General features: G+C 36.0%; 1 protein-coding gene across 1 annotated transcript in view; it reads right to left on the reverse strand.

Annotated features, from left to right (window-relative positions):
* Positions 1 to 7,853: 7,853 nt before the first annotated feature.
* Positions 7,854 to 16,069, reverse strand: part of PREX2 (phosphatidylinositol-3,4,5-trisphosphate dependent Rac exchange factor 2) — a 288,146-nt gene continuing 279,930 nt past the window's right edge. Inside the window, exons 39-40 of the mRNA XM_077752494.1 lie at positions 14,577 to 14,644; positions 7,854 to 9,040 (exon numbers count right to left, since the gene is read on the reverse strand). Coding sequence (XP_077608620.1) covers positions 8,995 to 9,040; positions 14,577 to 14,644 — 114 coding nt within the window. The 3' untranslated portion in view covers positions 7,854 to 8,994. The remainder of the gene's footprint in view (positions 9,041 to 14,576; positions 14,645 to 16,069) is intronic.

Consider the following 16,069-nt stretch of genomic DNA (forward strand, 5'->3'; position numbering starts at 1 on the left):
TGGCTCTCTATCTCTCTCTCTCCTAGAAATAAATAAAAATATTTTTTAAAAAAACTACCATTGGAAAGTCATTTAAAACACATTCTAAATTTTTAATAGGAATTTTTATTGAGATAATTGTAGATTCATATGCAGTTTGGAGAAATAATTCAGAGAGATCTCACATTTATCCAGTTTCCTTGAAAACTAACTTCTTGAAAAAAATAGCACGGGGGATGGCTCAGTGGGTTAAGCGTTGAACTCTTGATTTAGGCTCAGGTCATGATCTCAGGGTTTCTTTTCTTTTTTTTTTTATGTTTTTTTTTCATTTATTTCTGAGAGAGAGAGAGAGACAGCATGAGCAGGGGAGGGTCAGAGAGAGAGGGAGACACAGAATCTGAAGCAGGCTCCAGGCTCTGAGCTAGCGGTCAGCACAGAGCCCGACGCGGGGCTCAAACCCACGAACCGTCATGACCTGAGCCGAAGTCGGACGCTTAACCGACTGAGCCACCCAGGGGCCCTGATCTCAGGGTTTCTTAAGTTTAAGCCCGCATCAGGTTCTATGCGCTGATCTTTCAGAGCCTGCTTGGGATTCTCTGTCTCCTTCTCTCTCTGCCCCTCTCACACTAGCTCTCTCTCAAAAGAAAAAAAAGAAAGAAACAGTACAGTTTAACAATTGGGTTATCAATCTGAATACTGTCAAATGGGAGAATGCTCCACCATCACAAAGATCTCTCTTGCTGCCTTTGAATATCCACACCCACTTCCTTCCTGTCCATTTGCCTCTAATCTGTTCTCCATTTCTATAATTTTGGCCTTTTAAAAATGCTATATAAATGGAATCATACACTATGAAACATTTTGCAGCTATTTGCAGAGTTCTTTACACTAAGACACTAATTTGTCAGATATGTAGTTTGCAACTGTATTCTCCCAGTCTGTAATCTGTCTTTTCACTGCCTTCACAGAGGCTTTAGAATAGAAAAACATTGTGAATTTTGATAAGGCCTCATTCATAAACTTCTTCTTTTATGGATCATGCGTTTTGTGGTCACAACCAAGAGTTCTATCTAGCCCTAGATCCTGAAAATTTTCTTTTATATTTTTCTCTTAAATATTTACAATTTTGTTTTGCATTTAAGTGTATGATCTTTTCTGAGTTAATTTTTGTATGAGCCATCATATTGAGTTCAAGAATCATTTTTATGCCTCTGATGTCCAATTGTCCCAGCACCACTGGGTGAAAAGTCTATCCTCCCATTGAATTGCTTTGGCAACTTTGTAAAAAATGTGACTCTATGATTACCTGGAAATAATTTGAATTAAAAAAAAATTGTTTGGAGATGAAAATGTTTTGGAATTAGAGGTGATAGCTACAGAACACTGTTAATGTGCTAAATGCCAGTGAACTGTATACTTTATAATGGTTGATTTGATGTTATGTAAATTTCACTTCAATTTTAAAAACTGGGAAAAACAAAGCTTATCCTAGCTTACTCTCCAACTATAATATTTTATACAATTCAAATAAGTTTTTTAAAGAATATATAAAAGCCTCCTTTCATATCATCATTGAATGCATTTTCTCTATGTTTGGTTAGTTTCTAGGTCCATCATTGCTAAAATTAGGGAACGTCCTAATGTCTAAACTCTGAGGTAAACATTTTTAACAGTCAGTCAACATGTGGGCAGTTAGAGCAGCAGTAGTCTTTACTGGACCTAATATTTTCTAGTAATCAATCCTTCCATGTCCTTACTCATTCTTTGACCATCTTTTATACCCTCACTTGTCTTCGTCCTTCTGAACTAAGGTGCCCTAAACAGAACACTATTATATCATGTAGTGATCACTGCCCTTTTTCTCTGAGCTCACAACCCTGGGATAATATATTTTATCACTTTTCTGGCAAGGAGTTCACATATCTCTCCTAAATAAAAGCAACATAGTGAGACAAGGGCAGAAAATCTAAGAACTCTATGACTTGCTAAATTTCTAGACAGTCTTATGCTGAAACTTCCTCCCATGTATCCTCTTTAATTAATAGTGAAGGGACCCACATTTACATCTAGAAAATTCCTCATCTCAAGGAATCTTGGAGATTATTTGGATGTTCATATTATCAAGACCTACCTTCAAAAAATCAGTGGGATGTTTGTATTAATGAATTCAAATCATGTTCAAATGACCAATCAGTGTCAGTCTATGAAACTCTACACTTAGCATATTTTAAAATATGTTTAGTGAAGAGAAAATTCATCTTTTACTTTCAAGTCATCTAACTCAAGACACCCTGGATATAGCCATTGGAAATTACAAATTTAGTTCAGAAAACATGGCAAACTGGAGCCAAGGATTGACAAAATAGTGTCTACTCCAACATCTGATCATATTATAGGGCTGCCATGTTTAGAACGGAGAGTAGACATTTGTAATTCTGTATGAAATAAGCTCTTCTTTGCCCTCTAATATCCTGAACATAGATCAATTGGAAGAGAATAAATATTATATTACAAGCTGCTTTTAATCCCAATCCACTGTTATGGTTTTTGTCAATATCTGCCATTTCTTCCCTTAAGCCTTGATGGTATTCCAAGGCTATATTATTTCCTATCAATGTATTTACCTTTTTTCCTCTTTATGTTACCATGAAATTTCTAGAATGGTTTTACCATATTGTGCTTTGTTTAATATGTGTGTTCCAAGGAAATATTAACAAACCTTTTATGAAATATGTCCTACCCTCTAGTAAATTTGGAAAACATAGCATACCATCTCTCTCCTCCAAAGTCATGATTTTTATAAGTACATTAAAATGTTAGAGAAATCCTATGATGAAAACAAGTTTAATTCTGTGTCTTAAACTTACTTTGGCCACAAAATACTTTGTGCATGTCTTACTTAATAGCATCACTAGAATACCAGTGTGTGAAATGCTGTTCTAAAATAGGCTGTGCTTGCTGATTCCATTTTCTTATTACTGAATTACGTTTTGCAAGCTCAGGGAATACCAGCAATCTCCAAAAAGTAAAATATAGTTATTGATTTTTGTTTCCTTCAATATTTCTGAATATTAAACTTCTTTTCCTGTCCAGTTGGCTCATATTTGTACATTTGTTTCATATGTTTATCAAGTTTCTCCTATGGAGCTTGTGAGCTCTTAAAGGGTGAAAATCTGTGTTTCATAGATTTTTGTCTCCCAAACATATAAGAACATAATTGGCTTAATAAATTTAAATGGAAAGTAGCTGAAATGGTAATGCTACATTTTGCTTTATTATTATGGACACTAATGACACAATGTTACTATTCTAGTGTTTAACACAAAATTAAACGATATGAAATACATAAGACACTGATCATTTTACCTGTTCACAAAATATTGAACGATTGAAACTGTGTTACGTGTACCTTTTACAAAGGAAAAATTGACTCATAATAATACACTAAGGTGAAATTTATCATTACATTTTGGAGGTTATACATGTTAAATATGAATATATTCAAAAGAATTACCATTTATAGAAAAAAATTGATATTTTACTATTTAAAATAGTAAAGTACTTGAACTATGTAAAACAATGAAATGTAAATTATATTCAAATACATAAAGCAACTGACTCTCAACTGAACACTTATAAAAATATTTTTTAAGCAAAAGCTATAATCTATTCATTTACTTGGAAGTTAAAAAAATACATATTCATCTGAAACTCTAATAAATTTGCTTGAGGCATTAGATACTCAAATTTAAATGTATGTTTTCTAAAGCATTTTACCAACTTAGTATTCTTGAATTCTTACAGTATATATACCTACAAGGTATTAGAATAGGTTTACATTACAAATAATATCATCTCAAGTAAAAGACACAAGCATCCATTAAGACAAAAGAGATACTGTGAAAGTTTTCAAACCAAACACATCCCACACGTGAAAAAGGCCCACTGTCTGTGCCTTGTACAGAGTGAATTCTCAAACATATTTATGGAATGAGTACATTAATGGATAACATTTATTCTGTTATTTGCACTCAAAAGTCTCCAAAGCTTTCTATTTCTAGTAGAGATATCATTTGAAAATTCAGTAATTTTATTCTTAATCAGCTACTTCTTCTGGATGCCAAAGTCAGGTAAATTGACTCCAGATTGAGTAGGAAACTACTGTCAGTGTTCAAAAGATGGCCTACCTGGCATGTTTCCTGTGTATTTTGACAAACCTGATGCCTACAGAACAAATGCTCAATATATTGAACAACTCCATATTTCATATCTTCATCCCAAACAAGACATGAGCACCTAAGTAATTTCTATAATGTACATCATAAAACAAAATGTAGCAAATATATATGTATATAAAAATGTATATAGGTATCTCTACATCTATCTTAGTAGACTTCAGATGTTTCTTCTCAGTGAGAGAAGCAAGCTATCCTGAGCGAAGTAGGACAAATGTCTACAGAACAACAGCTAGAGTATGCACAGGCTATACTTACACAGTCTTTCATGCATGCCACAGTGTGGCCATGAGTGCTGAGATCACTGTTAAAGGCAAAGGCTTGAAGTAGTAAAAAAAATTTAAAACCAAAGACTAACTGTAATAACAATTACAGAATTGCAGCACCTAGGAAGACTGTGATCACTATATGTAAAAGAATTAGCCTGAGCCCATTCTTGGCCCAGATTCCTCTCATAACTTTTCCCCATTTCTTCTGCCTCATGTAGGGTGAAACTTTTCTAAGGCTTATCATTAAAACCTCAAAAATATGATAGAATTCAGAATATTTTTCTTAATTGGAGTTAATTGGATCATTCAAAACTATTTTAAAAGCTTTTTGCCTTTATACTTAAGCAGAACTGACAATTCATTCAGCAAATTCAACACACACACACATATACATACACACACACACATTAATGAATAACTACCACTGGCTTTGGGGAGGTATAATTTACGACGTGAATCCACTTAAAAATAAGTCTTTGAGAATCAAAAACAGTTTCCAAAAACTGAGAAATAATTCAGTCACATACTAAACAATAGTTTCAATATTAGGAAATATCACTAGTGAAAAATATCTAAAAATGTCCTTTAAAGTAAAATGTAAAGTAAAATGACTTTAAAGTATGGTTAGTTCTTTTAAATTTCAGTATTATTTTTTTTAATACAAGTGAATAAAAATATGCCTTGTAATCAGCCTTAAATCATGCTACATGGGAAAAGATCTATATGAACTAATGAAAGAATAGTTTAGTACTTTACATACAACTGCATTATTTTCAAATACATAGAGTAACTAATTCTCAACTAAAGGCATCCATGTCACTAAATATTATTTTTTCTATTAAATGTGTATGCTCAGAGGGTTGAAAACTAGTTTCTTTCTTTGTTTGGTTATTTTTTTTACAGATTTTATTTTTTAAGTAATCTCTACACCCAACATGGTGCTTGAACTCACAAACCTGAGATCAAGAGTCACATGTTCCACTGACTGAGCCAGCCAGGTCCCCCCAAATAGTTTATTTTTTTTAATTAGTTAATATGTCCCTCAGGATATTTTTTAACTATTTGTTTTCTTGGTTTTTATAGTTAGTACCAAAGTTAATTTCATTTCATTCTGAACTCAGTTAACTATCACAAAATTTAAATCAATACAGTCAGAATCAGTATCATTACAATATCATATATATTATAGTATCATAACAAATTAGCCTAATTTTAAATTAAACATTGTTACTACAAGAAGAGTGACCACTGAATGCAGAGGGAAGCTAAGTCACTGGAAGAATATGATTTAAAGAGAAACTAGGGGCGCCTGGGTGGCTCAGTCAGTCAAGCATCTTACTCTTGATTTCGGCTCAAGTCATGATTTCATGCTTTGGGATCGAGCCCTGCATCAGCCTCTGCACTGACAGCACAGAGCCTGCTTAGGACTCTCTTTCCCTCTATCTCTGCCCCTCTCCTGATTGCTCTCTCTTTCTCTCAAAACAAATAAATAAACCTTTAAAAAAAAGAGAGACAGAGCATAGTGTAAGACTTCTAAGATTAGGATATTAGTTCATAAAATAAAGCTTACCTTCTAAATTCAACTTTATATATCCAACAGAAGTAAAACTAGTACAGAAATTCTTCGTTTCTTTCCTTCTTGTTAAATGGTAACAGAAGTAGATGGAAAATTCCAGTCTCTTCAAATTGCTCATTTTGTTAACATTATATTAAGGTTTGTAACATTTAATATTAGATAACTTTATAAGATATAATGGAATATTTAAGATGTATTGGCTATGGATTACTAGTTAGCAATTATTTTTGACTTAGCTCCCATGTTAGGAACCTAAATTTCTATGCATGACCTTCCCTTTCAGGTGAAGAGAAGCAAATGTCCAAACTCAGAACTTGGGAGAACTGTTGGTAGTGCTTTGCAACGTTTCAAGGAGTTGTAGAGGAGTATGTGAGCATTTAGGTAAACTCATTCTAAAAACTCAAGGCCAGTTAAATATCCAATGTCACATGGAGGTACATTATGGTATTGAAAATCATCTTTATTCATTCGATATTTTTTTTTTTTTTTACTGTTACCACTGTTTTGGAATCATAGTCAAATTTTATATGGTATACTTTTCCAGAATTTCAAAACATACCTAAAATTATTACCTCCAATTATGGAGGTATCTACTTTTTCAGATTGCAACAGCATTGCATTGCCTCAAAATGTGTATCCAGAATGGTAAAATGTCTAGGAAATCCTATGATTTTCACATATTAAAGACATTTTACATGTTTCCATTCATTTTTACTCAATATAAAATGTATACTTTAATGGCAACACAACTTTACTAACAAATAATTGGTATTATTACAACAGTTCTTCTGTTCATAAGGAGAAGCAGCCTAATATATTAAGGCAGACTTCCTGGGTTTAAATCCTGCTTCTACCTCTTGTCAGTCATGTGGCTTTGGGTGAGGCACTGGGCCCTTATTTGCTTCAGTTCTTCAACCATGAAATGGGGTTGATGAAAAGATACCATCCCAAATCCTTGTGAGGATTCATGAAACAATAACAACAAATAGGGATAAAGCACTTGGAGGTATTCTTTGTAACAGAGTAATTACTTAAATGTTAGCTACAATTTTTATTATAATTAAAAAAGACAGTGACTGATGAGAATATAAATCATTACTAACTTTAGAGCACTTAATCAGTACCAATACATACTACAATAGCAGATAATTTCATCCATGAAACACAGCAAAGTATGACTGAAGTGTTGAAGTGATCCCTTCATCCTTCTAACGAGAAATAAGGCTTCTAGGATGGTGACTAGAAAACAGTACTTATTTTCAAGTATTATGAAAAATACTTGATAGTTGATCACCTTTGCTCACTCATTAGCTGCACTGAATGTAATCAATCAAGTACAGGAAAATCACAAATGACTAAGTCATGGACCTTCAGGATCAGTTGATAATAATATCAAGAATGTTAAATCTCTGAAAGTTAATATATACTTACTATAGGTATTTGTGTTAAGGTATTATCTTCATTAAATTCTACTTTTCCTTTGAAAACTTTGAGTTTGTTGATTTCTCATTATATATGTGGACTTATTGCAAAAATCCTAAGTGCTTCTGAGCCAAAGAACAATTTTTATCAGCTTTACCACTGTATGAACACCCAGTATATATATAACACAGTATTTTGTTATTCAATACACAACTGATGGCAGTGAAGATTTTTAATGATCATTTGAAAATCAGTATCAAATTTCATAAATTAAAATGTAATAATTGTCTGTATATACCTTAGTTATGAAAAGCATTTCACAAACTAAATTAATCCAAATCCATATAATTATCACAATCACAGGAAGGGCATTTTAATTGTTTTGAAAATTATAGATTCAAAATCAACATTACTGTATTCATTATACTAAAAACAGTATAAATTTATCAACATACAAATGATAAAAATTATGTATATTTTAGAATGAAAATAGAATACACCTTGTGCTTCCATACATTATCAAGGTCTCTAATAGTCCTCGTACAGTTCAACAAATAAAGCTTTATTTTAATTGTTGTACACGTTCCTTGATAGAAAAATAACTCAGCACGGTGTATTCTCTTCAGTCTCACATCTCATATGAAAGTCTTAATAAAAGTAAGAATTTAGGTATCTTTCTAAGTTAAAGGTTGACTTTTTAGATGGGCTTAAATTTCCTTCCTTACTCCACTCTCCTGTCCTATACCTCCCTGATCTCCACCCCTCCCATACCCTGGCCACAGGTGGAGGCTCAGTGCCACTACACATGGCCCTAGGAAGCCATGTCATTTCAGAGACCAGCATTGGCTTGCTGGAACTGTCCATGGGCACAAAGGATACCTACAAGCAGCAGGAAGAAAGTCTTGGTAGAAGCCTCAATCAGCTCTGTTCTCTGTCACTGAGAAATAAACCCTCAGGAGACAGAGTCAAGCATATTCTTAACCATTCCAAATCATACTTTCTCTGATGCAGGTAGGGGACTGAATACCTACAATAACACCCAGTCTATGTTGTCTGTAACATTTCTGTATGATGATTTGGAAGGTGTGTCCATCTTTCTTCAGTGAAAGACTTTTTCAAGTGGAAATATCCATATCACATGATCCCATTCAGAGAAGATGAAAACAAACATGATAAAATAATTTTAATAAATGGGAGAGGAGACACAATGGTTCATTATTTATCTCTGTTTTTTCCCCCATAAATTCCAGGAATAAAATTTACCCTAAAAATGAATAGTTAGTGTCAATACATAGAGAGATTAGTTTGTGAAGCTATGGATGGTCTGAATGATCTCTTATCCATTTCCAGCACAAATATCCAGGTACCAGAAGAACAATTAGTTATTTACTCCATGGGGAAGGAGTTAGAGGAAAAAATTCATTTATTTGTCTTGAATGAAGAATGTTTAGCCAGTATGTCCTTTGTCTAGTGTTCAGAAGGTTCTGCTTGCCGGGTTCCTTGGGGATTCTCTTCATTCTTCTCCAATGGGGGGAGGCGGCTCGCACAGCTTGTACAGCCTAGAAAAGGCATGGAAGAATGTGACAGGGGCCTGGAGTATTGCCATTACCTGAGATGTTTCTACTGGTATAGAAAATATGTTGACAATAATTTCTTGGTTCAGGAGCCATGATCATATTGCCTATTTTACTAAAAACCACATATGAATTAGCAAACTCCAAAACTTCACTTCAGTATTCTGGAAACACCAATGTCTCTTTGCAGGTCAAGATAACTACTGATTAAGCAATGTCGCCTTTCCCACACCTGCTGCTTCTGCTCCAGTGCTGCCGGCCCTGACTGTTAACCTTGCTGGCAGCAAAATTGATTCTCTGAGTTCTAGGAGAAGATATTATTATGATAATTACCATATTGTCTATCATGATTAATTTGTTGCAAAATAGCACCTTCTCATAGGGGTCTACTGATTTCCTGACTAGTTTTCAAAATTTGCTTCATTTTGTATCCTCTCTTGGGTGCAGTCAGTTATGAATAGGCTGATATACTGAGGCCTGAATCTCAAAGGCACAATTACCCGGTGTTTCCTAAGGAAAATCTGCCCAGCTCTTCCCATTGTTCTGTTCACCTATCAGCAGAATCAAGTGGAGATTCAAGTTGGTCAAGGAATCTACTTGAACTGGTAGAGATGCCTGGAAATGCTCCCTCTTGACATCCTAGGTCTAGATGTCTTGAGGCAAAGCTTAGGGGACTGAACTAGGATTGTACACACTCTAGAGCTCCACATTCTCCTGAATATCCTAACTCCAGAACCAAATTAAGGGGAACATAATATCTTCAAGACAGGGGTGCCTGGGTGGCTCAGTTGGTTAAGCCTCTGACTCTTGGTTTCGGCTCAGGTCATGATCTCACGGTTGGTGGGTTCAAGCCCCATGCCGGGCTCTGCACTCACAGTGCAAAGCCTGCTTGGAATTCTCTCTCTCCCTCTCTCTCTCTGCCTATCTCCTGCTCACTCTCTATCCCTATAAATAAACAAACAAACAAACATTTAAATAAAATAGTTGCAAGACAGCCACAGCGACCAGACAGAGCACACCCATTATGGAAGGCACAGTCTGAGAGAAGATCAGCTGACTGAGGTGGCTATGTGTGGGACTATATACACTCCTAATAGTTCCACAGCCATGCTGGCCCGACTTGAGAGCCCCATCCATGATCTAAAAATTTCAAGTATGGGGGCACCTGGGTGGCTCAGTTGGTTAAGCGTCTGACTTCAGCTCAGGTCATAATGTCACGGTTTGTAAGTTAGAGCCCTATATTGGCTCTGTGCTGACAGCTCAGAGCCTGGAGCCTGCTTCAGATTCTGTGTCTCCCTTTCTCTCTCCCCCTCCCCTGGCTTGCACTCTGTCTCTCTCTCACACTCTCAAAGATAAACATTAAAAAAATTTTTTAATAAAATAAAAATACTAAGTATTTTCAACTTTGCTCCTTTTCAAAAGTACTCCAAACTCAGGGATAGGGGTAGCTGTGGTGATTCACTTCTTTTACAGATTAAATTGAACACAGTTTACATGAGTTGTTGAAAAATTTAGCAAATTATGTTTCCTTTTCCTTCAACATTTAATCCCATGCTAATTCTATATCAAAGGGGGAAAGAATGAAAAAGATTGAATATTGAGTTAGAAACCTAGTTAACAACATAAACTTTCCCCATCTGGAAACACACAGAAAAAGTTACTGCCTTTGGAGATAATTCAAGTCTGAAAGGTGCTTAATGCTCTACATGTCATCTCCATGGAAGAAAATGAATACTGAAATAAGGACATCTCACATCAGAAAAGCTTATTTCATCCTTCCCAGAGAAAATAATACATTAAGTTGAGCTGATACAGTTCAAAGCTGCCTTTGCAGTTAAAAAATATAGTGTTGCTTCAAAATGCATTCCCAGCACTGGAATAATGGAATGATCAGAAAGTTCCTTTCCTCTTTAATTTTGATCCTTTCATTTTCCTGACAGCACTGTCTAATGAATGAAAAGGCAGTGGCCTTACTCAGGTAGAACATAAACAGTAAGCCGGGTGGTGAATGTCCTACCCTGTAAGATCTGGGCTGAGCCATCACATTCCATTACCTTGCACTGCACGTTTCCACATAATGGAACTAATGCCACTGTGTAGGCAAGTCTTTGAAATGTCTGCCTTGCAAATTGGCAAAAGGCTACTCTGTGTGATCACCTAATGAAATAATAGCTCTGGATACTGCAGAACTGCGCAGATCCAGCTTCTGTGAAGCTTCTTGGAAGTGACTCAGGGTTATTTGAGTTCAGACACATTTGTAATGGAAATCCTGGGGCTTTGGGAATTTAGAACAGACAGATAGAGTTGGGAAGTAAAATGTAATAGTTAAGAGTTGGACTTTTACTCTGCACCAAGGCATTGGTATTTTGGCAGCTAAATTGTTAGGTAATGGGGGGCCTTGGTTTGCCCAACACTTTGGGGTCCTTGTCATAGTCTCATTCCACCCATGCACACCAGAGCCACTGCATGAATAGGTTTGCTCCTTGCTCCACTTTCTTGTTTTCCTGTTTGCACTTGGGCCACCATCTTGGAGCTGGTATTTCCAGCCTAAATCCAAATCTGCCAAGAGTAAAACTTTCAAACTTCAATCTACAGATCATGCCCTTCATCCTTCTACATGGCAAAAGAGACATTTTCAAGACTACAGTGTCAATAACAATCTGTCCCAAGGTAATTCTCCTTATCTTACAGATGAGAGAATCTCCTTATCTTACAGATGAGAAAATTATCTCAGAGAAAATAAATAACCTGACTAAATAAGGTCACAAGCAGGAGCTGGGACTCAAAACCATGTTTTTCATGTGTAACCACTACCATTTGCTGCTTCACAATTAGACAAATATAAAAAAAAAAATCAAGCTATCATTGCATAATAGTTTCCAGGTTTTGTGATCTAATAGAAAATAAGACTTGTGTACCTTTGTAACTGAAAGGGAAAATTTGGTTCATAATAAAGATAAGTTTATTAGTCTGAAGATCCAATGGATGCAAGTTAGGAGGAAGAACACTGTATTGCCCACAAAGGCATCTCCACGTGGGTGTCCCATTGATCCTTAGTCCCTATGTTACTGGGATGAGCTCACCCTCATTTCCCTACACACGCTCAGTGAGTAGAACCATTTGCCCCTTGTCATTCAAGCCAAAGATTTGGTGTCATCCTAGAAGATTCTTCTTCTAGCAAATTGTTCTTCAATTTGCTGTCTTTGGGGCAAGGAACCCTGGTTCCCAGCTGGGTGGGATCCCAGACCCCCTGGGCCCCTCAGTGCTCTGTCCTCACCCCTCACACAGTGCTTTTCACATTCTACCTTTCTTCCCAGTTATGTTTTCTCATCTCATCTCTTTAACTGAAAGCTCCTTGAGGGCTTTGATCTATTTCCATCTCATGCTTCCACTCTCCATGGACCATAGCAGGGTGCTTTGCATTTCTTAAGTCCTCAATAAATATTTGTAGAAGGAGTGAAAGAATAAATAGGATTAAATTAAAAATTATTTTAGATTTCTCTTTGGGGATTATTATTCTCTTATAAAAATGTCAACTTTGCAGCAAGCACATTTTATTGTGTTTCAGGTCAAGAGTTTTAAGACACAACCCAATAAAGAAAAAAGTGAGTTCATCAGGTTCTTTTCTTGTATTCAGCTTGTGTATTGGTTTATTGATCAGGATGCTAAAGTCTTATCTTAACCCTACTATTTATTAGTATTTATAAGCTCTAGCTATGAAGACCTTGCTAAGCCATTATCTTGTTTTCTTATTGGAATGTTAACACTTCACTGGGTCTGTTATCACAATATACCATGTCAGCTCAAGGTGCCAGAGAGAGAATGCCTATATGAAATGATTCTTTAGCAACAGAAAGTCTTTCTAACTTAATCAACTATGAAAGATAACATTAACAAGACTTGAGGATTAAATAAGTTAGAAGTAAACACAATTAGAACATGAGTGCTCCATCCATTTTCAGGGGGAAATACGTTTTCCCTTTTGAAAGTACTTCCAATGCCCACATAGTTTTTTTAGAATGAAACAGAACTTCATAAAAGCTGCTGTCATCATTCTCACTCTGGTAACTACTTTGTAAATAAAAAAAAATTAAAAAGAGTGTCTTATCTGTGACAGTGCCTGGAGGAGGTTCCATTTTGTTAAAATGCCAATGTATAAAAACAATCAAATGTAAAAGAAATTATTTAATTTTGCCCCACTTCAAGATAGATGGCTGCCTACCTTATTGTCACCAGGAAAATGAAATTAACATTTCTTTGATGGCTGTCTCCATGTTCATTTATTCTAAAGGTGAATTAGAGTCATTTCTTTTTTTAAATTAAAAAAAATTAGGGGTACCTGGGTAGCTCAGTCGGTTGAGCATCTGACTCCAGCTCAGGTCATGATCTCACAGCTCGTGGGTTCGAGCCCCGCATCAGGCTCTGTGCTGACAGCTGACTCAGAGCCTGAAGCCTGTCTTTGGATTCTTTGTCTCCCTCTCTCTCTGACCTTCCCCTGTTCACACTCTGTCTATGTCTCTGTCTCTCTCTCAAAAATAAACATTAAAAATTTTTTAAAGTTTAAATTTTTGACAGAGAGAAATCATGAGCAGGAAAGGGGCAGAGAGGGAGAAGGAGAGAGGATCAGAAGTGGGCTCTGCACTGAGAGCAGTAAGCCTGATGTGGCGCTTGATCCTATGAACTGTGAGATCATGATCTGAGCTGAAGTCAGATGCTCAACCAACTGAGCCACCTGGGTGCCCCTAGAGTCCTTTCTTGTTATGATATGTGAACTGTGAATATTTGGTATGATCACAAACAAAAAGCTCATTCATTCATTTATTCATTTGCACATTCTTGAAATCAGTTGAGATATTTAATGTCTCCTGTATAGCACTACGGTGAGCAAGGAATAAAATCCATAAAACATATTCTCTGCCCCCAAAGAATGCATATTCAGGTTGGGCGAGGAGACACTCAGCAATATATTATAACACAATATGGTAAGAGCTATAAACCAATATACAAGATGCTAAGGGAGCACTAAGAGGAAGAAACCTCATCCAAGTCTTCAAAGAGAAAGGGACATTCAGAAAAGGACACAAAGGGTTTTGTGGGTAAGTAGGAGTTTTTCATACAGACACAGATGGGAAAAGCAATCACGCCAGAAGGAACAGCATGTACAGGCAGAGAAATATAAATGGAAATGGCATTTTGGGAGTTCAGTACACTTGGGTTACAAATTTTAGTAGTACTTGTGTGGACTTTTGTCTTTGAAATCACAGTGCAACTTGGAAAACAGAATAATGTCAAAACTTCTACCTGTTACCTCTAAGTTTGCTTCCCTTAAAATTCCACTGAATTCAGAGACCAGTTATGCTTGCTCACATTTAGCCAGAGAGTGTTTATAAAGTCAGTTTCCATGATTACATTCAGTACTGCACTAGGCGTGTGCTGTGGCAGGTGCATTAGATGTGAGTGACACTGCCTGGGAAATGGTGGCAAGCCCTTTGGGAAAGAGCAGACCTGGGGAATCACTTACCTTGGAGCAGACTGTGGGGTTCTGTCTCTGATTCCCAAATTCTTTGCTGTGTTCTGAACTCTTGCTCCCTGAAAGAAGTAGGAACATCATTTTTAGCTCTACATTGTATTAGTAATTATTTAACATACCATTAACATTTGAGTGTAGAATATTTATTCCAACAATGTATATAACATCGAGAGATGAGGTGAAGCAGAAGAGAAAAATCATCATCTGAGCATTTTCACAACTAATGCTTCTAAGAATCAAAATATGCAGATACATTGTTCCAAAGGATTGATATTTACTTCAATACCCATCTAAATCATTCAAAATAAATTTAAATCACTGCTTCCTGTTCACTATCTCATCTATGTCTTTATTCCTAGAAGCAAGCAATACCTTAGGTGTTGAAAATAAGAAATGAGCAGGCTACAAATACGTGCTGTGTCCTCCATTTCATGGAACAGAAATCATAGTTCTATTGCTCTCATGTACCTGTTTTGTCCTTAACTGAATAATCAGCTACTATTTTAAGTGTCATAGTATTTACCAAGAAAAGATTTTCTTAAATAGTTCTAAAGCAATTATGGATAAGGCATGTGCATGTAGATCTCTGAAATGTAAGAATTCTGCTCAAAAATTTATAGTACAAAGACAATGTACTTTAGCAATGAAAAAGTCCCTCACAACCTGTCAAGTTCATGAATGAATGTTCAGTTCCTAGTGGGAATTAGTTACTACATAGAACCAAACACCAGGGTTTGGGGCTGAGAAGAGATGAAGTAGAATGGTTTTTTAAAAAAACCTATGGGGGTGCCCTGGTGGCTCAGTGGGTTAAGTGTCCAACTTTTGGTTTCTGCTCAGGTCATGATCTCATGGTTTGGGAGTTCGAGCCTCATGTTGGGCTCTGTGTTGATGGTGCAGAGCCTACTTGGGATTCTCTCGCTGTTTCTGTCCCTCCCCTGTTTGTGCTCTCTCTCTCAAAATAAATAAATAAGCTTAAAAAATAAAATGAATACAAAATCTCTGAAACTCTTTTCTGCTACCAAATTGTGAGCTATGGGAAGGTAAGGGAAGAAAGAAAAGGAGAAAAGGAAGAAAGGAAAAGAAAAGAGTATATTCCCTTAAGATGGACCAAATAAAGGAAAACAAATAGGGAAAAGGGGTGGGAATGGCAAAAAGACAGATGGGAAGGAATTTAGGAATTATAATTAAGCAGTTAAAAAATAACTCCTAATTTTGGAGTAGTTTTGGACTTAGAGAAAAGTTGTACAACCAGAAGAGAAATTTCACATACTTAACTCAGCTATGTAAACTCCCTCTAACACGCACCCTTCACTAGATCGGAGTATAATGATCGAAACCAGGAAATTAATGTTAAGATAATGCTTCAAGTCTTATTCAGATTTCACCATTTCCCCCTCATGTCCCTATTCTATTCCAGGATCCAACCCAGGATCCCATACATTTTGTTTTCTTGTCTTCTTGGTCTTCTGATTTGTGGCAGTTCC

This window comes from Crocuta crocuta, unplaced genomic scaffold (assembly GCF_008692635.1).
Source record: "Crocuta crocuta isolate KB4526 unplaced genomic scaffold, BGI_CrCroc_1.0 scaffold141, whole genome shotgun sequence".
Taxonomy (NCBI): Eukaryota; Metazoa; Chordata; class Mammalia; order Carnivora; family Hyaenidae; genus Crocuta; species Crocuta crocuta.